The sequence below is a fragment of the Apteryx mantelli genome, chromosome 2 (assembly GCF_036417845.1).
Source record: "Apteryx mantelli isolate bAptMan1 chromosome 2, bAptMan1.hap1, whole genome shotgun sequence".
Lineage (NCBI taxonomy): Eukaryota > Metazoa > Chordata > Aves > Apterygiformes > Apterygidae > Apteryx > Apteryx mantelli.
In genome coordinates, this window is record NC_089979.1 from 138,757,691 (window position 1) to 138,785,596 (window position 27,906).

At 36.7% G+C, this 27,906-nt stretch overlaps 1 protein-coding gene across 1 annotated transcript in view; it reads left to right on the forward strand.

The window, feature by feature from the left end:
- The window catches only part of VWDE (von Willebrand factor D and EGF domains), a 41,040-nt gene that overhangs the window by 2,449 nt on the left and 10,685 nt on the right, over window positions 1–27,906 (forward strand). The window contains 18 exon segments of the mRNA XM_067291639.1: window positions 1,842–2,026; window positions 3,500–3,731; window positions 7,693–7,952; window positions 9,526–9,615; window positions 11,089–11,233; window positions 11,977–12,191; window positions 12,502–12,575; window positions 14,542–14,815; window positions 16,599–16,807; window positions 17,262–18,244; window positions 19,117–19,253; window positions 21,944–22,099; window positions 22,715–22,819; window positions 23,171–23,285; window positions 24,788–25,038; window positions 25,160–25,379; window positions 26,375–26,512; window positions 27,140–27,202. Of these exon segments, the coding sequence (XP_067147740.1) occupies window positions 1,842–2,026; window positions 3,500–3,731; window positions 7,693–7,952; window positions 9,526–9,615; window positions 11,089–11,233; window positions 11,977–12,191; window positions 12,502–12,575; window positions 14,542–14,815; window positions 16,599–16,807; window positions 17,262–18,244; window positions 19,117–19,253; window positions 21,944–22,099; window positions 22,715–22,819; window positions 23,171–23,285; window positions 24,788–25,038; window positions 25,160–25,379; window positions 26,375–26,512; window positions 27,140–27,202 (3,852 nt within the window).

A 27,906-nucleotide genomic window follows, 5' to 3' on the forward strand; every position in this document is an offset into this window, starting at 1 on the left:
TAATTGTTTCAGGAGTGATTCAGTTACAGAGGAAAAAAATAACCTAATAAGGGTGCTGTATGAAAGGAAGAATTCCAGTAAAAAATAGAAGACAGGAAGAAACTTTCACCATGGTTTGTAAACTGCTTGTGCTGAAGCTTGCTTGGAAAACATTTCAGTAACACCCGTGGCTGACCTCTGGTTCTTCAAGAGCTTTTCTTCAAATTCCCCTGAGGGATCCATTCTCGCTAAGGTCAACTTGTATGGACATGAATAGCCTACGGGCTATTCCAAGCAGCTCAGAAGCATAGTGGTGGCATAGTCAATCCCACTGACTTCCGTCTACACTTAGAGGACAGAAGATAAAGCAGTTGTTACCTGCTTGAGTTGCCTAAAGCCATATCAGATTAAATCTTCAGTCTTTGAAAGACTGTAGGATTGTCATACTTTGCTTGAAAGAGATGAAGATTCTTGTTCTGCTAGGGCATCTTCTCCATTTAAAGGAGGGGACTTATCTGATTTTGAAACCATCTCAGTTATGGCTATCAGAACAATGATATGAAAGAATTTAGTAGATATCACATTATTACACTGTTTTAACCCAAATCAGCGACGTAGTTACACCATGCAAAATATGGGACAGATATAAAAAAAACTGGAAGCAGTAATTTAGTATTACACTAATAATATTCAAAATGTCAGATTATAGTGCTTTGCTTATGCTTTTTAAAAAATTAATTGATGGCATGGTAGAGGCAAGAATTAAAGTTAGCTGTATCATTCAATGTAACATGAAATTCCATTTATAGCATCAGTTGGTATCCTTGTAAGCTTTTTAAAAAGTCAGGCATAAACACACACACACACACACACACACACACACACACACACCCCATTTATTTATCTACACACATCCTACTACTTTATTTGCCCAACTTTCACTTCCCAAGCACATTCTTGACAGAGAATGGCCATTCATTACATTTGACATTGTCTGCAGATATTCCATTAGCCAGAACTTTTACTGTTACTGTCTTTAACACAGCATCAGTCAGCTTGGTTTCTCAAGATCAGTCTTGGGGATTCTGGTGTTCTGCTCTATTTCTGAATGAGTCTGCTTTTTTAAAAACTATTGTTAAGGCTTTTTTCTGATTCAGATCACTGATTTAATCTACCAGCAGTTTTGTGATTTTGAAACTATGAAGGCTACTTTGACGTCCAAAAACGTGTTTATGTCAGTTATGCTTACCACAATTAGGCATGTCATTCAGGCAGATAATGATTTAACATGTAATAACTAAGTAGCTTCCTGTTTCCATGTTCACTTGTGCTATGATCTGCATTTATACATGCCGCTTACACATGCCTAGCTCCTCCGTTTGAGGAAATTCTTCATTTGATGGATAGGTTCCCTGTAAAGTAGTAGCCTATTTGCAGAAGACCTTTGGATAATCCTTATTCCTGCTGAAGTAAGATGTTTGATCCTCCTCTATACTGACACTCCGTTCTTATTATTATGTTTCATAAACATTAACGGAACTATAAAGTCAAAATCTGGAGAGTAAGTATTAGCATATCCCTTCCCGCTATGTTTATGTCTGGGGTAAATGCCTAACATGGTTATCAATTTGCATTTATTGTTCACTTAAACAAGAAAAAAGTTACCATATGATGAATTCTCTTAAATTTATAGAGCATTAACATATCTAGCTCTTTTTGTAACTAAGACAGACTTCAATTTATTCTTAAGTAAAAGAGGTCTCATGTAATATTGCAGTATCTTCAAATTTTCCAGTAAGAAATATTTAAAATTTTTTCTAACACATTTGTTAGACATTCATCTTAATATTCTCATTTCACAGTTCTTGAATGCCATCCTGGTGGACATCAGATCCTGAAGAGCCCTTATCGAAGTGTTGATTTTGATTCCTCTCACCTGCAGCAATCAGCTATTCAGGATTTAATATGTGACCATTCCCTAACACCAGGATGGTACCGCTTTATGATTTTTGATAAGCCGGCTGAGATGCCAAGCAAGTGTGTGGAGGTATTGTTACACCTCATTTGTTTATGAGAAATAATACATATTTTTCTTAGAAAATTCTCAGTAAGATAGGTATAAAAAAAGAAGATAATTATGGAGACTGATATGGAGGGGTGCAAACCATCTTTATCTCTGTAAATACACAACTATTAAAAATATGTTAACTGGACAGTAAAGTCTTACAAATTATGGGCTGAAAATTTTTAAATTGAACGGGCTAGAGCAGAGCTCCTATAATATAATAAATTATACTGCTTTTAGAGCATTCAAAAACTGTCATTTGCAGTCACTGCTAAAGGTGATTTTTCTCAATGCTAGCACAGCAGCAATATCATGCTTTAAAACCACAACTATATGATGGTCAGTTAGTCCATTACTAAGGACATGCGAAAGCAGTGTAAAGACTTGTAGCCACATGATGCCAATAATAAAGTGATCGCATAAGAGAGAAGAGATTAATCCTAAAATGACTTGAACTCACAGAGGTAACTGAAGATTAGTTTTCTTGTCATTTGCAAATCCCTGAAGACTCAAAAATTACTTGGAATATTTAATACCTTAGATTTGTAATGCTTGATTTTGGAGCTACTTCAACATCGCTGTAATAGATATATCTTAAGGAGATATGTCTTTACAATTTCCTATTTTAAAACATTTCCTTATTTTAAAAAAATCATTAGAATATTTTACCCGTGTTTTTTCTAATGAATGAAAGTGCATAAGAACAGAACACTTTTAACAGGAACACAAAACAGCTAAAACATACCACTAAAATTCAGTTGAGCTTACAGCAGCCCCCTCCCCCATTTTTAATCCCTAGAGCAGTATAAAGCCACTGAAGTTCGCAGGTAAATCCTATCTTTAATTTGCAGCTGAGTCCTGGCCTTGGAGGGCTGTGTCCCAGAGGCGAGGAAGGGCCGAGGAAGCTTGGCCTCGTGCTTGGGGGAACGCTGTGCTTTCGCTCCAGTTCGCGCCGCATTGCGGGCCGGTCCGTAACATGGCACGATTCGCATCTAGCGTCCCCAAGGAGTCTGGTGTGCTGCATGTGCAATTTGTTGTGCAATAGCAGCAGTGTCGCAGAACTCTTCAAGTCCTCTTATCCAGGCTATTATACTGTAAAAAACTGCATTTCCTGAAGGACTTTCAGTTGGTTTAATACAAACTAACTAACTACTTCTATTTTCTCAGCGTGGATACTATACATGCAAAGAACCAGCAAGGTCAACTAGGGAATAATGTGACATTTTCACCAGATGTTTTCCAAAGCACAGGCTGGACTAACAACGTATCCATTCAGATCATCCGGGAAAGTTTTAAAAATCCGACCTAAGTACGAAGTGTTTAGTAAATTACCTGATAAAGCTAGTCCACCACCCAAATACAGAAGACTCTAGATAACATAGCTGGAAGGATGGAGCACAACAACAGCTTAATATAGCATTAATGGTTTTCTGCTGTTTTTCTCTGGTGCTTCAGATGAACCACTGTGGTACTCAGGCGCCTGTCTGGTTGTCCCTGCGGGAGCGCGAATCCATGCCTCAGCCTGGTGAGATCAAGCAGTTAACAGCTTGTGCAACCTGGCGGTTTTTCTTCAGCACTTTGAGAGACTGCTGTCTTTTCCGAATCCCCGTCAGTGTGAGAAACTGTGGAGATTTCTTTGTTTACCTCCTACAGCCCACCCAAGGGTGCATGGGCTATTGTGCTGAAGGTGAGAAAATGCATGCTCCAACTCGGTGAAATGTCTGTGTTTATTAGTAAGTGTTTGTCAAGTTTTCTGATGTTCTTACGTTAACCTTCTAAAAAGAAGTCTATTACATTCCCGGTAGGTGCTCTCTGATGTTTGCTCATTTTAAAGTTAGTTCAAAAATAGCTAAAAACAACAGCATAAAAGCTATAATGTATATATTTTAAGTTACATTTTGTAAGACATTTTGCTGAACATAAACATTTCAAAATAGCTATGTGTACTAAAATTTTCTGTAATCCCGACTTATAATATTGATACAATACAACAATAACGTGATGTGGAAAGGTGTATTCACACCATCCACTTCTAGTTTATATTTGGCACTCAAGTACTGTTCAACGCCCAGGAACATAGGAATTTAAATTTCTGACATAGTCAGGTAGGGACAGAAGACACATTTAGAAATGAAAATTCAGAGTACTTAGGCTGACACTCAGACTCTGTGAATATTCGTTGGTGAGATATAATTATGTGTCAGAGTAAATTTTGTTTAAGAACTTGACCAAACTATATGCATATCAGTTATTGTTTAGCTTCATTAGGAATATCTTTTTTACTGTAATTCTTCTATCTTCTTTTTGGAGAGTATGCACATTGTTGCTAGAAGCAAATGCAAAGTGGAAATACTCTACTGATACACATTTTGTTAGGGCTATGGGAAAGAACTGCAGGAAAATTCTCTTACAGTGCCTTCAGATGTCTTGGCCCTGTGTGCTGCAAAAGCATGTTGCTATTCACAGCCCAAAACTTCAAGATTTTATTACTTATGCCACACATTTTAGATAATTTAGGGAAGGCAATATTAAACTCTTACAATTATAATTATTAAAAAGCAACAAAGCAGAGCAACATAGTATATCACACGTGGAAATATTGCAAGTATTTCCACCAGTAGTGTGTTATATGGGCTAGTGAGAAACTCCTATTATGCTAAGTCATGTCCTTTATTAGTGACTATTTGTAAATTTAATTTGTGTCTCACAACCATAATAAAATAAAACTTTGCCTTTAAAGCATATTTACTAGAATTGAAATTATAAGGATGGACAGTTGTTTTCCTAAAACAGTGTTTTCTTAAAGTTAATTATAGTGTATATAAATCTTTTATTATCAAAACATGCACTTTTTGCCTGTAAAAAAAAATGCAGGTACATTGATTCACAAAATGAATTAACTGCTATGATGAACTTTTTTTTTCAGCAAGGAAAAAATAAGTTATTGAAAACCTAGTCAGTTCTTCTAGTTAAAATTTTTTAACTGGTGTCACTCACTGAATTTGTAAGGATGTTTAAGCATAATATACTCTTTATTTTTGTTATTAAATATTGGAAAGTATTTCCTGTGTTCAGCTAAACTCGGAACCAATTTTCTTTTTCCAATTGAAAATAATGAAAGGAAAATACATGTAAATCCCAGAACCCCCTTGCACTAGGCACTGTCTGCAGATTTTAAAAAAATAAACTTTTTTGTAAGCTATTAAATTTCTTAGTCCTTAATTATTGTAAAGTATGCAGTACATATCTACTGATGCTGTGAGGGAAGAGGAGGAACATCCCAAAGGCTTCCTGGTTTTGTTACTTAAAGTGGGAACCCAGTTTCCAAAACATGTTAGGTCAAATTCACAGCAATCAAAAACACAGTTCCTCTTCGACAATGTATGGAAAGCCCCAAAAAGTGAGCAACTTAAAGCTCCAGTGAAAATACTTTTTTTACCGCTGGAATTAAAAGAATGGAGCACAGACTCATTTAGCTCTTGCTGGTTAGTGGTAGTGAAATACATTCTCAGCTGGCCTTGTTCTTCCCTGTCCTTATCACCAGCTTATCACCCAAAGTCCAGCCCAGGGCCACACATGAAGGTGAAGACTAATATTTTAAGGAAACAAATATTCCTTGAGGGACCCTATCGGGGAGCCACATTCCTTGTGCAGCATTTTGTGGATGGTCTCATTTTAGCCACTGTAGCCTTGATACATAAGAGTCCCTACCCTGATTCAGTCAATCTTGGGTTTATTGCTCTGTAAGAGTAGCAGAATTTGGCCTCATGTTGTCAGCAAAACTATCAGTGTGTTCTGGTGTGTTATTAACCCATCATTATATCCTTAGAATCTCCAAGGGTTTATTAAAAGGAAAAAAAGCCAGAAATGGGGCATTTCTGCATGGAAGTGACTGAAGCAATGAAGAGCTCCTCCACAACAGGACTTTGCATTTGCTTGTTTGATGGGTTCATGAAGAGGAAAAAGGATATAAAAACCATAGTTAGAGATCTAGCAATTTTTACTGCCTCAAAATGATGTAGATGAGAAGCAGCCATAACTCTGGGTTGGCTCTTGTGAATGCTGTAAATCTGAAACATATTTTGAGTTTAAAAGCCCTTTCTGAGATGATTTCTCATGCTAAGTTCTTTGTGCTTTTGTGCTTCTCTTTCTATCAAGATTAAACTATGTGCTGTGTTTTCTCTTTAGTACTTGATAGCTGTAAACACTTTGTGCAGATTTTCAAACAGTCTCTTCTGTATGCGCTGAGGAATACAGATGTGGTATCACTAGAGTGTGGAACATCCAAACCTCTTGTTAGAGAATGGGTTTTTCAGTGCTGCCGCCCTTTTACTGAGTTTGAGAAGACTGAGTAACCTCTTCTTACTCCTGTTCCAAATGCATTTGGTATTTTCATGTTTAATCAAAGTTATACTTTTTTGTAATAACATTCAAAGTAGCAAACAATAGCAGATCACAAGTACTTTTTCTTAGGTCCCTTGGAAAGATGATCTTTCAAAATAGTTTTGCACTGAATTTGGCTGTCTTGGGTCACAGTTAGTGAATAATCACTCAGATATGGATTTTGGGGAGAAAAAATACCTAAGATAATCAAGATAATATTTTAATTCCTTCTTATTCACTAGCAAAAGCCTCTAGGTTTTGGCTGGGTTAAATCTGTAGTAAAAGATGCAGAGATGGTAAGATGTTCTGTACCCTTGCTCCTAAATACAGCTAATTTACTTGTGATTTCCAGTTTAAGGTTTTGTGCTGACTCCTGTCGTAATTGTATATGAATGGTATTACAAGATTTCTTCTGTTCTGGTAATTTACACTTCAATTAGTGTCTTGTGATATTTGGCATAATTTTAACATGGGGCAGTATTTTAGGAGCCTTGGTAAGTAATTAATCTGTATGGATATGAATATATCACTTAAGAACAATTTAGAGCTGTTGCATATGCAAAGCCACAGACCTGTGGTCCTGGGGGAGTAGAAATTCAAGGCATCTATAGCAGTAAGTATTTCCTTTTGATATTTCGGGATTCTCTTTGCATCCATGACCCAATGACTTCAACATTTAGTCATATTTTGTCTTGAATAAAAAATGGTCATGTTATCAACAGTATTGCCTGATCTTCTGCAGGATGAGCAGTTTAGAAATAATTTCCAATCTGGGATTACAAATGTGGTTTCTGAGCATAATGCTCAGAATAAATGTTAAAATGTAATTTTAATAATGCTGATTTACAAATTACTTTGATTTGCAGATTCATTTTATATTTAACTCCCACAGAATCATACTGTTGCCAATTCTTTTCCTCTTCTTTATAAGTGGAGAAAATACTATTCCGTCGCACAAATTCCTTTACATGTTTCTCTCTCCTCTCTGGTAAGACGATTCATTGCATTTTATTCCCTCAGTTTTTTCCCCTCTTCAGCGTCTTCCTGTGGGCTAAAATATGCTGATAAAGAGATTTTTCTCATGTTAATAATTAATACAAGGAAAATAACTTTTTCACTGATTCTCTTAATTACATAAGAATTATATATATGGAAAAGGTAAATATTATTAGTTTATTAACTGACAAAGTATATGTCAATATTATTTCATCCAATAATGTTTTTGCACAGAATAAAAAACACAAACTACACTTTTGTTTGACTAGGTAAACTGGCTTCTTCATCATCTGCATCTGTGTCACCACCACTACCAGCTACCCCTGAAGTTGTAGCAGAGTGGATCAAAGGCAGCATATACCTAAGGTGTACCTTTGGCATTCCTTCTGCAAACAGCTCAGTTGGATTTATTGTAGCTTGGTCCAGACTTTCTCCTGAAGGTATCAAAGAAGAACTGAAATGTGAGACAGCAGTTCATACATTCTCACTTTTAGAACTAGATGGCATAAACCTGAAGCTTGGAGACAGAGTATGTTAAAAATAATTATAATCTCTTTGTATCTTTGTAAACATGTTATATTCCCTCCATAGGCATTTTATCTATTGACATATGATTTCATAATGCTGAGTAGGTATTAACAGTTGTTAGAGACAGGGTCCCAGCACCTTTCCACATAATATTTCTTGGCAGAAAAATTATGCCTCCAGGTGTTATTTACATCAACAGTGCCCGTATGAATGTGGAAACATCACAGGATGTATCAGTAGTAACCACTGCCATTAAAGTTTTGAGACTCGCAGTCTCAGTAATGTAGCATGCCTGCAGTAGATAAATGTTTATTCAAGTTGCATCATCTTCACCTTCTACTGTGATTTTATTTGATACTGTAAATTAAGAAGACTTTGGATGCAACTGCATCTAAGTGAGAGCTTATAAGAGCTAGCTGTTGTAAGAAGCTGTGTTGTTGATCCAGTAAATAACTCTTCCCCTGAATCAATAACGAACTACTTCTTGACCATGATGTTCAGAGGTTTAAGTTCTCTTGAATAATATTTAAATGGTTTAATCTCCACCATTAAAAGCAATGGAAGTAATTCCGTTAACTTAAGTGGTAGCCGACTCAAGATCTAGGATCATGTGGTAATGCTGAGAAGCTTAAGCACTGAAAAAACGATAGACTTTCTACCTGTACATACCAAAATGCAGGTTAATATTTCCTGGCCAAAAAAAAAGCATGTAATTTTATTTTTAATACCCAGTTTGCTTCTGTTTTCCTAAGTTGTTTTATCTTGGTAATGCACTGGGACTCGGGCCAAAGGCAGGCTGCTTGGACAGCTTATAGACAACAATAGTAACTGCTAGTCCTCAAAAATCCTTCAGAGCATTTGTGAATAGTTGTCTGACAATGTTAGCTCAGTGTCAAAAAGAAAGGAACACAGAATGAAGGCGTGAACTACATGCTGCTGCTATAAATTCTTGATTTGCCCAAAATCTCAAATATCACGTGTATCATCACTGTATCTCAAAAAGGGTATAGCAAAAGAAATGGAAAAAAGAGTGACTAGTGGCATGTGACTGGCTCAGTGTGAAGGGAGATTACAGTAAACTTCCTCAGTTTGAAAAGGAGATTGTCCAGCCCCATAATACCAGGAAAAGGTATAGTAAGAAGAGGAGGAGTAGGGGCTGGTTGTTTTGTGTAATATAAGATCTAAAAGGCAACAAACATAAAACACACAAAAATAAGTATATAACACGTAATTAAAGAATAGAATACATTTCCAGAAGATGTTAGGGCCCAGAAATGGTTCAGAAGCGATTAGTCAAATCCATGGAGGTCTGGGTGCTTGCTAAACGTGATGATCTGTATGCAGCCTTTAGTTCAGGATGGCTCTGAAGCACTGACAGAGTATGCCAGGAAAAGGTCTTTGTGTACTTGATCCATTTCTGTATTTTCCATAAGCACCACCACTGACAAGTGATAACTTCTGGTGAAGACTGGCCTTGATGAATCCCTTAAGCTGACCCATTATGGCTGTTTTTTGTATTCACAGAAGGACTCCAAGCCAAAAGTATATTCTATTGTGTTGTTTTTGTTCTACAGGTTTACTGTAGCAGTTCTACTTTTCTCTTGGAGGAACCCAATATAAAAAGCTCTCCTGTTGAGAGTGAGGAATTTTTTGCTGGCATTAAGGTAATTTGAAAAGAAAACAATATCTTTATTGTAGCAGGAATCTTTGAGTATTACTGCAGCTAACATATAAATATTAATAGATTTTCTGTGGGTGCATTAAAACATTTACATCAGTAAACGTTTTGCAATTATTATGTGTTCCACAGTGATAAAATCATGTAGGATGCTGAATGAAAGTAAGCTGGAATCACAACAGCCACAGAAAACAGTTGGGCCTCTGACTAGAAGGCACTCAAGATGTATTCTGAATTAACAGAGCGTATACTTGGCTGTAGTGAACTTAGATTTGTCAAGCTTTGGGGGAGTCAAAGCTATTGCTGTGTTCCCCCATCTACTCAAGATGCAGGAAGACTGAATCATCAGCTCACACAAATTCTAATGGCGCAGTGAATGCCCTGACCTCAGGGCCTGGTCAAGCTAATTGTTCTGTAAATTTAATTGCTTCTGCCTTTCTGGCATGATTTTGGCCCATGCCCGCTGGCGCTCCCAGAAGACGCTCGGGCCTGGATTGCAGGATAGCCTTGGCGAGCGAGTATTCCCAGCTGACCATGGGGATGAGGGAAGGCTGAGGCCAACCTGTTTTGGGGTTAGACAGTGGAATTGGGGAAAGTTTAATCACATAGACATGAGCTGTGCCATGCTGTTCGGTCAGAAACCAGGTCCAAACTCATTTTAATTCCTACTATGGATGTAGCTCTATGGGCCCACTTAGCAGCCAGGAAAAGGCCCTCAATCCCAGAAAGATGCATGCACGTGATTACATATTAGGAATTATACTGTTGACTTGAGTGATGATTCACCATTCATAAAGTTAAGTGTGAGCTTATATTTCTGCAGGATCAAGGCCCAAATTAGTCTCATGTACGTGAAATTCTGCAGAATTCCGTAGTACAACACCTGATTGCATTATTTTCCCTTTCACATGGTGAGGCTGTCTTGAGAGATTTGCCCAATATACAATGCTCAGTTGCAGGCCCCTGTATTTTGGTTCCTCATTGCATTTCTGATTATATGTCTATTGTAAATTTACAGAGTGGGTTTCCAGAGAAAATACTGTGCTTTTAAATTCTTTCAGAACATTGTTGCCCATAGGTAGCTTATTTATTTTTTGCAGACAATACAGCAATTTGCTGTATTGTATTTTATTCTCCAGGAGTTATCCAGAGAACACATTTTGTGTTAATGGGGTTCGATAATTCCTTACCTTTCTAGCAAGCCTGTACAGTTGCCTTTTCCTTGCCCCATATTCTCACCCTTCCAAGACTCTTGCCACAGTGTCCTCATCTTCTCCCCAGTGTGCCTCTGCTCTTCAGCCCATCCTAATAAGCCTCATCAAGTAGAGTGGGCCATGCACCATGCCATTCCTTGTCTTCAGTTTTCTATACCTCACTCCTGATGTGTCTTGCTGGTTAGTAAGCAGTACTACGGTTCACCCAAAAGTTTGTATTTTAAGTACGATTTCTTCTGTGCTAGATATATCCAGAAACATATAGTATATCGGAAGATGAGAAGGAATACAGACTGGCAATAGAAAGTAGAATTCCTATTCCTTGTCCTGAATTTGGACAGCTTGAAAATGACTGCAAAATTTCACTAACATTAAATACTGTTGACCAAGGTAAGTATATCCTGGGGTTTATTACATTTTGTACATTTAATATGTTTTTCTAAATATTCTCTTTGGTCTGCTTCTCTGGGAAAGCTGGTACATTATAAAATATTTAAGAAAATATTAGAACAAAATATTCACAGGCTGAATACACTGCTGTTGACAGTACTGGCGGACACATCCATAATCCATTACTTAGCCGTGTGTACATAATTTCAGTACCTGAAGTTAGCAGGTGTTTTTGGCAGCTATGGATTATCAGAGCCATTTTTTGTTGAATTGAATAGACAAAATTGAATGCTGTAGTATTTGCAAAGTTTAGAATTTAGTTCAGTTATTGCCCAATTGTATTGGTTGTAAGTATTGTATATGCAGTCATGAAATCCTCATTTTTTTTTACTGTTATTATTCTCTTTTATAGTCCCTTGTGAAGAACAGGTCCTGTGAACTCCAGGAGGAGCTTTGCCTATGCAGACAACCATTTTTATGTTGTATCAGCAAGACTATTATGATTTTCATTTGACACTGAAAAATTCAAAACCATTTCTCTGTGTCTGTGTGTGTGTGTATACAAAGATTTAGAGAGGGGGTTTTGCATGACCAAAACCCAGTAAAATACATAATTATTTTCATTTATAGACAGAAAAATCTTTCTTATTTGTAAATAACTTAGTATTTATACTGACAGTATTATAGGAATATGTGACTTGTTTAGAGGAAAACTCACTAATGATGTGTTTTCATTAAAACAGGTGAAGAACAGTTAGGTTTAAACTTGGCTCTTTCTTCTTGTCATGTGGATCTTCTCCAGAAACCCTGCAATAATGGAATTTGTAGTCAAGCTGTAAGTTATTTCACTGCTGTGACAGACTTTATGCAGGATGGAGACAGAATTACCAGGATTGTGGTGGAACCTATATCCAGTGATAATTTCCTGTGGAATGGCTATGCTCCAGAAAGCACACAGGTTGGAAACCTTCTAACTCTGTAAAACCAGCAAGCCAAAAATGTGGCTGATGTAAACGAAGCTCCTATTTCAAGTGTGACATACTGAGTCACACCAAGATTTCTAGTGTTCAGTATCCATTGTTTTATTTCCATTCAAATCCTGCGTTTTTATTTGAATTAACTTTTTTTTTATAACTACTTAGGTTAGTTAAAAAGTGTAGTATAACACACTGATTGAAAAGTAAACTAGTATCTCAAGATAAATAATTTGCCTGAGTCTGTTTATTCTTAACCTGGCTTGACTTACTACATCTTTCTTTGTTTTGAAGATTACCGTAAAGGATCTACCCACTGCTTACTGCTACTCATTTACTGACCCTCATATAATTACATTTGATGGAAGGTAATCACTAGATTGCTGCTCTTAATTTTAAGTGATTTCATATTATGCTATCTATGCTAATGATATAATTTAACTATACTTTTCCACCGTTGCCTTCTGTATTTTATACTCTCTCCTGGACAATAAGGACAATTCTTCAGTTAGCAAAAGCTTCTTGCCACTGTTGACGATGTTTGTAATATTTATACTTTCAAATGCAAGTTTTGGGGTGTGGCAAAAGGGTAAAGAAAATGGACTGTTTTCCTTTTTTGAGGAGTGTGCAAGGGAGGAACAGTGGCCGTACAGGCTATTGGATACGAAAGATGGAATTGTTACTAAATATGAATAATGATGAAATGCTCGATTAAGCAAAACTATTTTAATTCAAAAGAGTTTCCAGTCTACAGCATAGTTTCTCTGACCTTGGGAGTAAGTATCTGAATCCCTGTAAGGATCAAGTCACTAGAAGCTAGCTGTTGTCTGTGTAACATTGCGTTGAGTTAGTTCATGGCTTTGAAAGCTACTTATTAGCTGCTGTCCCTTGCACATTACTAAAACTTCCACCAAAATGAAGACTGCTTCCTTGTCCACCAGTGGCCTGCTTTTGGTATGCTTCTGTCTTCCAAGTGTTTCTAATTCATGGCCAGAACAAGTCCAGGTTCCATGCATGGGAATTGTATATTCTCTGCTCAGCAAAAGCATGTTTCTTCAAGTGACAGGGTGAGAGGAACCTTGCCTCCAAATAAGGGTGTGCAACTCACAACCTGGATCTTCTTGTGAACCTGATAAAGGAAGGGAAAAGACAGATTGTAATGGCTACTCTGATAGCACTGTGACTAATAATAATGATATTCATAATAATAAAAAAAAAAAAGTCACGGTGATTATCTTGCATTTCCTCCTTCAGTGGAAATTATAGGGATGGCTTCACAGGGCATTTTAACCATTGATGTATTGCCATCAAGCCTCCTTTTGAAACAGTGTGATTTACTGCGATATGTTCTTGCTGGAAGCATGATGCTTAAGGGAAAAAAATATTTTTAAGGATAAACAGTGTTGCTACTTTATTTTACAAACTGGGGAAAGGGAGCTGTCCATGCTAAAGCACAGGTAGTCCTGTGCAGTCCCAGTAGGGCAACTGTCTTCAGTTTTTCTGTTGGGCCATTATTCACAGAGCAAATCACTGTTCTGCAATCAACTGTCAAATGCCATTTATAGCTAAGAGGTTGTTAAACTTAACAGTGAAAGTGTTTTTTTTTCTCCCTCTCTCCCCCCACCCTGAATCATTAAATTGGCTATTTTAACCTTGCTTCAGGGAACAGATGGCTAACCCTAAGGAAAAAAGAAAGCCACTATTTATGCTTTTCATTTTAAATCATTTTCAAACCTTCAGGAGTAAGCACTCTCCATCTTGTCTGTAGTAAAACAGACCTTTCTTGAAGTATGTGACTTTCTAAATTACATACTCTATGATCTAAATCATTTTGTGAAGGGTGCTTATACAAACTTCAACACACCTGCCCTGTATGTGCACACAATTAAACATCTTGCTCTTGCTGAACAGATGCATTGCTGTAGAAACACAAAGAGTGAGAAGTACCTTCCGCTTCCATGTCACAGTATACGTGAGCACAGTTAGGTAGTAGTGGAGAATGGCAGTGGCTTTACGGTTGTGTGTCCATTCAGAAACGTCTGTGTATACTCCACTCATTAACCTTCTTTTTTGCTTCTTTTTCTGGTGTAGCTCAGTTTTAAATTTTTGATTCATAGCTGCATATAAGAAGATATGATGTTGATTATCCAGGAAAAAAAACAGTTGTATGTTGGTTTGTGCTGTGCTGTTTGGCTTTCCTGATGCATGGACATAATTTGTAGAATCGAAGCTCACAAAATATTTGAAATCTGTATTAAGATAAAGTTTCTGACATGTAGTGATACAGGTGTTTTATAACCAAAGCAATATCATGTGTTTTTCTTTTGATTCCAGACTTTACGACAATTTTGAAACAGGAACGTTTGTTCTCTATAAGAGTACGTCCCGAGATTTTGAAGTTCACATTCGCCAGTGGGACTGTGGGAATCTTCACTATCCAGCCTCCTGTAACTGTGGCTTTGTTGCCAAAGAAGGAAGTGATATAATTGCATTTGACATGTGCAGTGGTCAGCTACGTGAGTCACAGCCGTACTTATCTGTAATAAGTAGAGACACAACTGGAAGCAATGTCAGGATCACTGAATCCTACCTAGGAAGAAAAGTAACAGTAAGTGGTAAATATTACTTGCTGAGGTAATATTTATCTCAGCAATTATTTTTGTCAGTTCACACCAATTATAGAACTAAACATGCTTTATTTCCTGCAATTAAGCAAAACAATAAAGCCTATTTTACAGTTAGGGTCCTTTGACCAGTGTTTTGCATGTAAGTGAGGGGTGCTATCCTTGAAAACAGTGATGTGTCAGCATGGACACCTTTCTGGAACCGTGTTGGCAATCCCAGCATACAACCATTGTATGGATTTTGCAGTTGTGTGAATCAATATGCACTTATTTAGCAGTACTAATTTTCCAAAATGGGATCTCTGCTATGCATGCAGTGTTTTGCTCATACTAGTGTCATACTGGAAAGCCTGTGTATGCAAATAATTGGGTATGCCAAATGGCATGAATAGAATTAAACGTGTCAGTGGCTTCTCTAGGTGGCCCTCAAATATAATATTCACATTTGTTTGTATAATTTGCTATCACTTTTCTTTCATAGGTAACATTGCTGTAGGGCTCCAGTGAACCTGAAATGAAGCAGAATGTAAAAATGAAACACTCTGCTTCTCTCTAATCACTCTGGTCTGGAAGGCAAGCCATAAAAACCGATATGCCTTTTCAAGTTGGGTTTAGCTATCAGTAGAAGAATACTTTAAATATTTAGCTTTTATCTGAAGCAGTTCATTTGAAGACTTTAGATATTAAATATCGAGACATCTTTAGGCAATAGAGACATGAAATTCCTCCCTTTTATAGGTAAGGGTATGGAAAAACAGAAAAATTAAGTGACTTGCTCAGATTTGTGCAGCAAGTCAATAACAGAAACAGTGTTTACACTTAGAAGTCATAAAATCTTGTGTCCTCACTTCAGCTATCCATGTCTCATGGATTCCCGTGAATGGTTATTGTTTACTTCTCTTATATATGCACAAGAGTCTGTTCTTCTCCTTTGGCACAGCACCCCAATGCAATTTGTTTGTGTTTTCTGCAAGGAAAAACATGCAACTGGATTGTGTTCTTTAATTCTTCAGATTAGTAAATTAGAAAGTATTAATTCCACTCAGTATATTTTTAGAATAACATTTCTGCTTGATCAATAAATGAGCATTGCAGAACTTATGAATAATATATTGATAGCAATTGAAATACCATAGCCTATTCAAGTGTGTAATTCTGTCCATGGAGAGGATTTTGCTCTTGAAACTCATAAGTTTCTTTCAAGAGATTATAAAGTTGCCTAAGATAAAATAGTAAATGTTTGAGATTATTTTGAACTATCCTGAACATTTAGGATCAGCTTTGTAGGTGGGAAATGACTCTGTATTAAGCTACTCGCACACAGAAAATCATGTAGCTCACAAAAAGATAGTTGAGAAAAGTGTCACCAAAGAATCGATTCATATGACCAGAATTATCCCTTGTCCTGTGCCAGCATGTGCCACAAGTGAGTGGCCTCTTTTTCTTTGCCCAGCTGATCTTTGATTCTCTGTGGTTTTGAGGTCATTGACCTTTCACAGAATATCTGCTAGTGGTGAAATGAATAATTGACATACAGCGCACCACCTAGCTGACAGTCGTACTTGCTAAGGTTGGGATGTACGGGACTTTTCTACAAGGCTTTGCCAAAAGAAGAAATAACAATTTTTTTCTGATCCAGATTAGTTAGAGCCAGAGTTTAATGGAATGTTTTTATACACCTGGCCTTTGTAAATTGTTCCTTGCCAACAAACATACCTCATTTTATTAAAAGTGTTTCTCATGATGATATCGCCAATCTCTTTTTAGGTCTTGTTTTCTTCTGGAGCTTTCGTTCGTGCTGATGTGAGTGAATGGGGAATGAGCATAACGCTTAGGGCACCCAGTTCAGATTACAAAAATACAATGGGACTCTGTGGCACCTTTGACAGAAGTGCAGAGAATGACTATCACACTGCAAGTGGGATGGAAATCCCAAACAATTCTAATGTTCCTTTTTCTTTTATTAATGAATGGAGGTAACAAAATACTTCTGTTTCAATCAAATGTCATCATTTTTGGTTCTGGCTTTCCTTTGCACTCCTAACAACTTGTCTATATAAAAAAATCTTCCTAACTTAAGTTGATGTTAAAATGCTATCGTTACTTTCCATGATTAATTTTGGTGTGAATTGAAACTGAAGTGCCAAATTGGTATTTAACTAGTAATTATGACATAAGGTTAGTTTGAGTAAGTTTTGAACAAAATACCAAGGTTTACAGAACAGTCACTCAATCCCTTTGTTATAAGTTACTCTCATGGTTTTGTAATTTAGCTGGGGTCCTTAAACTTAGCTGAATGCTGCAGATTTTGTCATCTATGGTGTAGAAGTATGAAACAACAAAAAGCAAAACAAACACCACATTTTTACTAAAACAAAGAAAACAGACAAGGCAGTTGAGATGCAACTTCTTTTTTTCTTTTTTCTCTAGAATTTCACCAGGAGATAGTTTGTTTGACAAGACACCTGCTTCTTTAACATCTTCTACAAAAAGAGCCTTCTGTGACTGCACACTTGAAGATGCTGGACTATATCGATCAGAGAATAAACTAGAGTCAGCTTCTAAATTGGAATTTCCTCTCTCTTGCAAAGAAAGTGAAAATGGTAGATTTCTTTCTTTGGTACCAGGACTGGATGTCACTGCTGAGTGTCTCAGTCCTGTTGATCTTGTCAGAGGCTTAAAGAAACGTTCATCTGCACGTGAAATGGAATCTTCTTCACTTCTGCAGACGAAGGATCAATCTGATAAGCAAACCGAACTTCACAAAATATCACTGGTAAACACAAGTTCAGTAGAAAATACTTGGACAGAAAGACAAGGAACTTCAAGCTCAGGCATTAAAAGAAATCCTCACAATTACGGTACTCGTCTTCTCAAAGACCGATCTGTTGGAAGTAGAGGGAAGCGCCAAAATTATTATGAATATCGTCCAGTATTTCCATTCCAAAGTCTTAGCCAAGCAGACCTAGAAGGGTATAGCTATTTTTTTCCAGAGGACTACGCCACTGACACGCACCAAAAGTTTCTTCCTTCCTGGCCCACATCTTCAGGCCTGACTGAGTCTAGCGCTTTGGGATTGTGCCAGCAGGCGATAGTTAATTCCAGCATAGGAAGATCTTGTGGTGACCTTCTTGGGAGGCGAGTAGAAGATGCAGTAGATATGTGTGTTAAAGATTTGCTGCTGAAAGATGACCTCAGCTGGGCAGAAGCTTTCTTACCTCTTCTAGAGAATGAATGTGAGAAGAGAGTTTTAGAAGAAATAAATTACAACCGACAGGAACTTCAAGGGTCAGTTGAGAACCTACTTATTGCGTTAAAATGTCCCAATCTCTGCAGTGGTAATGGAGAATGTATAGAATGGGGTTGTGCATGTTTTCAAGGCTATAGCTCTTATGACTGCAGCATGCTGTCTGGTAAGTGAACAAAACAATGAAATTTATTAAATAGCATTTTTGATGTTTGTGCACTATAAGTTTATTTTCCTGCCTTTCTCTCCTGCTTTGGTATACTGACAGAGGTTCCCTACAGTGGGGCTGTTTGTTATCCAACAACTTAGTTCCAATTTAAAATTGTTTTCTATTCAGCCGTCTTGTTTCCCTTGGGCAAAACATGGGCTTAGTTTATGGTATGTCATATTTCTTAAATGTGCCACTCAGTGAGATTGCAATCCACAGTGCTGTCCCAAGAGACTACCATGTTTTCACATTCTTCCCCGTCTTCTGCAGGGAAGAACTGCCATTTCTATCCGTTCCCTGTTGTTTATAGTCTATATGGTCCTGTTTATTAACTGCAAGCGGAATGCTTTTCATTTTGGTGATGTTACATCTCTGTAAGCAAACTGTTAAACATGGTGGAAACACAATTGATGGTGAAGAAAAAAGAGCTATAGCAAATGTTGCTGGGCAGGTTTTTACAGTAAATAGAAAATGCAGGTAAGCAGACACACTGGGAAAGTGTGAGAAAAAGTATTAGGAAAGTCAAAATCCTTTCAAACAAAATCTTTTAATATTTTATTTTGAAATTGCATTTTTATTTTGGCAACTTATTTAAAAACAAATGGAGGAAGAGGTAAAATGATGATAAACCTTTTAAACTTGTACTGGAATTGTCTCGTAAGCATTTGTAATACAAAGAATGAAGATTTCAAATGGTGAAGCAAAAAATACTGGATGAGGCTGTTTATACAGTTTTCTTAGTTGGATAGAGAAATAAACATATTACTTAATGTAAATGCATATGAATCAGTTAAATTATCAACTTTCACTGTCTAATCTCTGCTTCAAAGACCAGGTTCCAGAAATTACAGAGCTGGAAAATACTGGGTTATGCGATATTTGACAGTATGACTGCACGTCGGTGAGAGCTTTTGGCCGTGGCTTCAGGGAGTCATCAAGTCTGAAATGCGAAATTAGCAAATTACAGGTATATGTATACTAACATTACCTTTAAGCTTCTCAGAGAATGAGAAAAAAAAGTCTAATTAGCTGAGCCAGTTATTAATCATTTATGTGGACACAGCCCATGCTTTAGCAGAAGCTAAGAGCAAGGGCACTCAGCACTTTGCAGCAGACACTCAAGTCTTTGCAAGATTGCCATTTCCTCAGTGACAAGAGGAATAGAAAACATAATGGGAATGTTCAGCAGCCGAGAGGGAGATAACAGCGTACAGGAGCTATCCATCAGGAAGGGGCAAGTGCATCCCTATTAGTAGCAATCGGGACATTGTTTTTCTTTTATTTAAGTGCTTATAGAGAGGAAGTGAAGAACCACTTCTTTGAAAAAGGACAGCAAGGTTAAAGACATTTCTAGATTTCTGTCCCAATCTAATGCTTGAAATAACCCTTTTAAAAATATAATAAATCTGTTGCAAAAACAGAAGGGCATTTTTGATGTATTGTCAATTTTTCTAGGGTAGAATACTCTGGCTATTTAATAATATACATCAGCCCTGTACCCCAGGCATCAACAGGAGATTAAAACTACTGTACTGCAAACTGATACAATTTTAGGAGGAATCAGTATAGACAGAATGTTGTTATCCAAACCTGGAATTTGCCCAAGACATTTAAGTAATTTAAAATGTTAGCCTGGAATAAACACTCTGCAGGTTTGAGGTTTTTCTTCATCTCGGACATGCAAATTAAAAAAGTTCCAAAGTAAAATGGGGTTTCACTGATGTGATGATGGGGGCGGGGGGGGGCAAAAGGGGAAGTGTTCAATGAGAAACTTTCATTCTTGAGGCAGAAGAGTTTTGCTTAGCTAGTGCCTGCAGATGCTAAGATGATTTTGACAGATTAAGCAATGTGGGCTATAGATTTTGCTTGAGCACAACATGTATCCACTCATCTGCAGGTTGGCTTGAAATGAGAAAGTCTTTGCACTGGAGTGTAAATTTACACTCCATTAAGTTAAAAGACTTTTAGCCTGAGCTCACAGTGAGACAATAATTGGGAGCTCACTTATCACAGTTTGAAATGTCTCACTCTTAACTCAGGGCAAGATTTTCTGATATAATCCTCTCTGTAGTAGTATACTTGGCTCCCAACTACAAAAACTTTCTGTTAAATCACTTTTATTGATGATCTTCTCACTGACAAGATCCAGGTTAGAAAACAAAAACCACTGCTTTTATCTGAAGTTCAGGAGGAAGTTGATGTTTTTTCCCTGAAAATACCAAAGAAAGGACCTTTTTTTTTCTTTTCACCCCAGGCTGGAATAATAGTGGCTTTATGCAAATGTCTGTAGAGTTGCAATAGTATAGAAGTCCACGTATTTTAAGATAAGCTTGACAGATCAATATTTCATAGAAGAGTCATTTTGGCAGAATTTAGAGTTAATGCAAACTACAAAGTGAATTTCTCATTTTTCATCTTTTCATTTGTGAAAGGCTAAATCAGATCCATTGCCCAGGGGCTGTCCTGCTGTGCTGGGAAGGGTGTAGGTCTCATGCATGATGCTAAAAGAGGTAATTCAGAGAAATCTGTGTTGAATGACCTCACAGATGCAAGATTAGTAAATCTCTCTTGGTAGAGGTTTGGTAGGACATGGCCAAGGAGCCTATGATTACACAGGTCCAGAATTTACTTAGATTCTGTAGAGGATGAGAGTGGGTTTAATCCAAAAAACCAAAGTACAGTCTCAGTTCCTTTTTATTTACATTAAACGGCAGAAGTAAGTTTTTCTAGAAACTTTGCTCTAGTAGATCTGAAGATTTTTTAATTGATTTTTTGAAATATCAATATGTTTCTGAAAGAAATATCTGAACATGCCTCCAGCTAATGACAAAAGGTTTCTGGAGAGAGAGACTCCATCACATGTCAAAGGTTGTGTAACTAAATGCTCTCAAAATTACATATTTAGAAGTATTCAGCTACTCTCTTTTTACTCACTCTTGCTGTGAATTCCTTTAAAAGTTACAGGAAGAAAAAAAGTCAAAGTGTTTTGTTTGAACAGAAATAGTTTGTATGTCCATTCAGCAGAAGTTTTTATGTGAGGTTATTTTTTCTGTTCATAAAAAAAATCATGATCTTATCAGCAGATGACTCCTCATGTCAGAACTGGGGTTAAATAAAGGTGGCTTGACTGGCTCCTGTAGCTGAAGCAAGTAATGAGGGACAGCTCATTAAAACCTAGTCAAATTCAAAATGACTTCTGATCTTGCTGTTCTCTAGATTCATAGTCTGCCTGGATTCTTATTTCCATCTAACTTTATTTTCAATATGCTTTTAATCCTGCTTTCTACTTTCTACAGAAAGAACTCCAGTTGATATTAGGACTTTGGTCAAATATCATCCCTGTTTCTTTATCTTGAACTCTGAAGGTAGATCTTTGGATGACTTGCCCTCACTACAGTTTAGGAGAGAAGTCTGCAGGGGCAGTGGTGTAATTTATTGGCTTGTGCAAGAGTTTAGTGGCTAACTGCCAGTATTCTAACTACCAGATTAGGTAGAAATCTACTTCTGTGCAAATAATAGTAAATTAATATTTCACATAGCACTTTAATCCAGAGACATTAGATATGTTTAAACACAGTGCAGTCCATGTTTTGTTGAGATAAAAATATTTTCATAATGCATTGCACTGAAAAACAGACTCCCTGTCTTAACATTTAGTATAATGATAGCCAATGGATTCTTGGAGAACCTCTAATTATGCCAGCTGCCTTCCAAAATGCCAGGACTGTTGACTGTCAGTTACCAAGCGATGGCCAGCAGTCTGATGTCATGGATCTCGCTGATGATAAACCCATTGCCAGGTGGCAAATTAAGGTACTCTCCGAAATTTCAAATATTCACTTAAAGATATTCCTGTTAAAAATACAATATATTATGTAGATATTATTCTTTTTTTAATGGTAGTAAAGGTAGAACTCAACTTGCTTAACTTAGGGTCTCAGTTTCATCACCTGAATGTAAGTGTTGAGTGCCATTTGAGATTGCTCCCCTGCAAGGGTACTGGTAGATATGTTTTAGGACCTACAGAGAGACATGTCCTTCAAGAGTAGAAGTTAAAGGCCGGGTGGTTACTCTAGAGCATTTCAGATGACATTAGACACATTTATGGGAAAATTGAGTTGATTCTAGTCTACGTGCATGAATCTGTAAGTGAGGTAGACATCTGAGATCTCATAAAGACTGACTCAAAAAGGTCAATAGAGCCTAGAAAGCTATTGAGTTTACCTTAAAGTAGACACCTACATCTAGTCGGTCAAATACCGGTCTAGACTTATGGGCAGGATTGGCTAGATTTCTGTTCACTATTTTAAGAGTTTGAACAGCTAAATGTAGGTCTTTATGTATGAGTTGAATCCCATGCTAGCAGTCCATGCTGGTGATATGGTGATGCCTATATGAGTTAATCCATTTCTAATCTACATTTTGCAGATTTCTAATGATGGATTCGTTTATAGCAACCCTAAAACAATGATATTATATGATGGAGCCTGTCAAACATGTGAACCGCAAGAATCAGGGTTATGTACATTAAAGGTATATATTTCATTACTGTCTATCTTTATTATGAAAATATGCAGATGGAAAAATCTATAAAAATCAGGAGACTAAATTGCTATATGCAAACCCAGCTCTTGTTTCCAACAGGGATTTTCCATGTGCAGAAATGATAAGCACAAATATTGAAGCTGAGATGAGGCAACTTTGGAAAGAAATTAACCTTCATATAATTACCAGATAAAAATGAACAAGTTTTTAGTGGTTTATTTTTAAAAACAGTTGAAGTGTAGGATATATTAGATTTTATTTGGCCCTTTACAAATACATACAGATTTATTGTTTGACAACAGAAAATTAATGAATCACATCATTGTTATTTCTGTAAAGGAGAAAACATGCAACATAGATGGACTCTGTTATGGTGAAGGTGATACAAATCCAAGCAGCCCTTGCTTACTCTGCAGACCTGACGTATCAAAGTTAACTTGATCAGTGGTTGAAAGTAAGTTCTAAATAGTTTCTTTTTTAATAGCAAGAACTTGAAAATCTACTAAGTTTTCACAATGTATGGATGTAGTGAAGTTTTAACTATGTAAGTGTTTTTAGTTTGTAAGTTGGTCTTGGTTTTTATCTTACATTTTGAAAAGGATATTTCATTTTTTCAGATCAGACATGTAAATTCAGGCTCCTCCCCCCCCCCCCCCCCCAGTAACCATCACAAATAACTGTATTGAAAATGATCAACCATCAGCTAATTAGCAGTTTGCAGACTTCTGATTTTTGGCACAACTATACCTACAAATGTTTGTCTTCAGCTTTTAGGAATAATAGATATTTTCTAACAATCAGATAGATGTTCTTAGGCAAGTTGTTTCATTATTTGGATGGATAAATGTATTGGATAGTCTATATACAAAGAATTTCATCGTAGGATCGCAGGAAAATTCAGATTGGAAGGGATCTCAGGAGGCTATTTAATTCAACCTCTGGCTCAAAGTGGGTCGGCTGTGAGGTCAGACCAATTCACTTAGGGTGTTAGTAGTAGTATATAAGCTGCCACTCTTTTTCACATTGCCCTCATGTGGGTCAAAAACAGTGGGTTCAGCTACCTGTAGGTCCAAAATTGCAAGCAGGACATTAGAGAACATAACAGAAAAAGCAGTTGTAAAATTTTATGTTCTCCGGAGATATCTAAAGAATGATGGCAGCATTGTAGTTCCACATAAGCCAACAACGAGCAGCCTTTCTGTATGCAGCCTTTGCATTGATAGTTGCATTAAGAGCCTTGCATAAATAAAAGTACCAGCTCTTAGACCTACTAGCAATTTTTTTTGTAGTGTTTTGCTCTGAGGGTTCTTTGACTGACTGACACCAGACGAGGGAAATACAAGAAACTGGATTAAATGGCAGGTCATATTTGTTAACAGTTAATATTCGGACATGATTCATGTGAATGACATAGATACATGGCCTAAACAAATATTCAAAGGCAGGACACGAGAAGCAGGGTGTCAGATCAATGAGTAAGTTGTCATGTGGTTGAAATCCTCCAAGGAACAGTGAGTGTATTACCTCTTCCATCACCTCATGCTCACTTATGCTTAGGCAATCACTGCAGCCCAGTCCCAGGTATTGCTTAACAATGTCTGTTCATTTCTTAAAAGAAATACCAATCACATCTGAGTTTTATGTATCTGTACTTTCATCTGCAAACTGTAGTTATGCTTAGCTAAAATACAGTTTAAATTCAGTAAATTTTGAGTGCTTTCTGTATACAGATCCAATGCATCTTAACAAGCTCTTGCATGGCATAAGTAATTTCTTGTTAATTTTGTAATAGCTACAATGAAAGTGTCTAGTGTTTTTGCTGTGCCATTCAAATAACATTAAATTTTAAAATAAATAATTACATAAGACTTCTTTATAGAAAGACATATTCCTTTTTAACTTCTGTAAGTATATTGCAACTCATGCTTAAAAGAGAAAATATCTCCTTTGTTACAGACAACCAACCTCCAGTGCTTCAAACTTTTCAGGGTATGCTACAGACTTTCTATGGAGAAAATTTCATATATCAATTTTTGGCTTCAGATCCAGAGGGCTCTGCAATTCTTTTTACTTTGGAGTCTGGTCCTGAAGGAGCCAGTCTTTCCCCATCAGGTCTCCTTTTATGGAAAGCGATGTCTAAGAATCCCCATAAATTAACATTTTCTTTGACAGATGACTGCAATGCGGAGACAAAGGTAGAAATAGAGGTAATGAATATTACAGTCAAATGACATACCAGTGCGATTTTTAAGATATTTATTTACAAAATTCATTGCTAGTTTGTAAAAAAAACAAAACAAAACCTTTTCTATTGGGCTTGTCTTGTAGGTCAGTGTAAAATCATGTGATTGCCTAAATTATGGCTCATGTGTGACAAATGTTAATTTTCCACCTGGAAGTGGGAGATACCTTTGTGTGTGCGTGGCTGGATTTGAAGGTGATCTCTGCCAAGTGAATACTGATGAATGTAAACCTAACCAATGTGGTCCTGGCAGATGTGTGGATGGAATAAACAGCTATTACTGTGAATGTCCACCTGAACTTCAAGGTAAGTTACTACTTTATACATGTAGTGACAAATATCAGTTTCTAATTTTATCTCTACAGATTTTTTAACTTTTATTGACTGAAAATAGCTTACTGTTACAGTAAGAAGAAGAAATACTGTGGTCTTCTGATAAAGTTATATATGATATACTTCAGGATTTGTCTTGCATGTGTTACAGCACAAATGCATCAGAAGAATGGGTAAACTATGAGGCAAACTGTTAACTGTGATCTGTGAGTCAGAATCATATTTCTTGTTCACTGGCTACTTCAAACCGAAAACAATGGTTTAATAAAGTTAGTAAATACTAGACTTGATTTTTTTTCTATGTAGAAATGACTGCTGAATCAATAGAAGAGTTGAATTTCCATGTGTATATGGATTTCAGGAGGAAATCTGTATTTCTTAAATGCAATGAGAAACCTGGACCTCCCAGTGCTTAAGCTGGGAGGAAGCTGAGCAAGTTTGGCCATGCGTCTAACTGGAGTCATCAGTCGTTTCTAATCCTGTGTTTCAGCTTGTAAATATTGCCAAAGGAGAAGGATTTTTTTTCTGTTTTTAAGTGATAAGTAAAGACTGATAATTCTTGTTCAAACTGTTTTAACAACCGATTATTACAATGGCTGATTACATTGTAAGAACAAGTGATTAGGAGAGCAAATTTCCACGTTTTCCTCCCCAGAGGTAAATTCAGCAACAGAGTTAAACATGGGAGTACTGAGTCTGCTTACAGTGATTACTCCCATGCCTGTAAATAATCATGTAGTCCACAGAGTCCATCCTCTTTGCAAAGAGCAAAATACTTGCTATATGTGGAAATATGTGAATAGCAAACCTAGCCAGTTGTACTTAATGGATGTACCAAAATACTTTGTTCTACTTGATAGATGTACTTTTTGTATTTCAGCACCTACATACACTCTACTTTTATGTTTTATAAACATACTGTCAAAGTCTAGTGACACAATATTATAAAAATCTGTATTTCAATTCAGGTAAAAATTGTCAAGATGACATAGATGAATGTGAATCCAGTCCTTGCTTCCCTGGAGTATTTTGCTTCAACACTTTTGGTTCTTACCATTGTGGTCCATGCCCAACTAATCTACGAGGAGATGGGGAGTCATGTTATGGTATGATAAAATATTATGAAAAATAATCTATTTTTCATAAGAATGTTGTTATCTTATTCTAATTCAGATAAGGTATCTTTGGTTATGTTGCATGTTTCTAACTAACTTAGAACTCTCTTCAGTAGTTAGCAAAAGGGACTGTTTTCTCTGACTGCTGGAACAGAATCTCAGTTGGCAACAGCATCAGAATACACTGAGTCACATAGCTGTAGAACACTGTGATTAAAAAAAAATTACCTACAAAATACACTAATCCTTTTTTATATAAAAAAGGATACAGTGAGGTGTATTTTTTTCTGCATTGTTTTCCTGATTTGTGCAAATATTGACAAAATGCTTTCCTGTTTGATAGCTTAAAAGAGAACTATTCAAATCAAAGCACTTGCCTAACAAGATGCCTAAACATTTATTTTTACTGTCCTATTAGGCAGTTCCTGAATAACTTGCATTTTTTATATACTCTTTTGAATTTTATATACTTTATTTTAAGGAACCATTTTACTCTTCATCTGCTCTCTCAGAATTTTGAGTTATTTTTATTTACTAAACTTTAACTCTATTTGTAATTTATTTGCAGTTGAAAAAAAAGAGTAACTACTAACATGCCTTCACATCTTTTGTTTTTAGAAAGCTTTGAAGACGTTAATGTTGAGGGAGAGGATTCCACAGGAGAAATTGGAGGGAGTAAAGGTGATTTTTCATGAAGAAAGTGGGATGATTTATGATTCACATACGGATAAGAACATAGCTGGCAAATAAAGGTTTTAGTCAGTTTAATGTTACTCACCTTAATTTTTCAATTTAACTCAGTTTAATTCACTGTTTAGGTTGTGTTCCTATTTCCAATCTGAAAAATGACACCAAAATGTCAATATCAGCAAATCCCTTAGGTTAGTCAAGTCATTTTATTGACAGTGTGATTTACGACATTCTGCCTGTTGCCTTTTGTTTTTGTGACTAACCACTGATATAAAGCAGGTAACATGGTGATAGGGACATCTGTTACATGAGATAAGCAAAAGTTTATGGCATTATGTTGAATGCGGTTTTAATGCTTTGACTCAAAAGAAAGGTGAAGGATATGGCAAACAAATGTTCTTAATTCCAAAACTCCGCAAATACTATTGCTGGCATTTCCGAGTCTGTGCCTGCTGGGGCTTTGTTCCCCGGAAATTCTCCTTGAATGTTTTTTCCCATTTATCTCTGAAATGTTAGTAGGCGAGGAGGAATACCCTCTGTCAGCTTAGTGCTGGATAATTCTTCATCAGCTGCAAAATGGTTTGCTTTTCAGCAGTGAGACGCATAGCAGTTTGTAATAAGATTCAGGAAAGTTTAACCTTTTGTAGATGGCTGTCTAGTACAATCCCAAATGAGATTAGGGACAGATCTTAAGT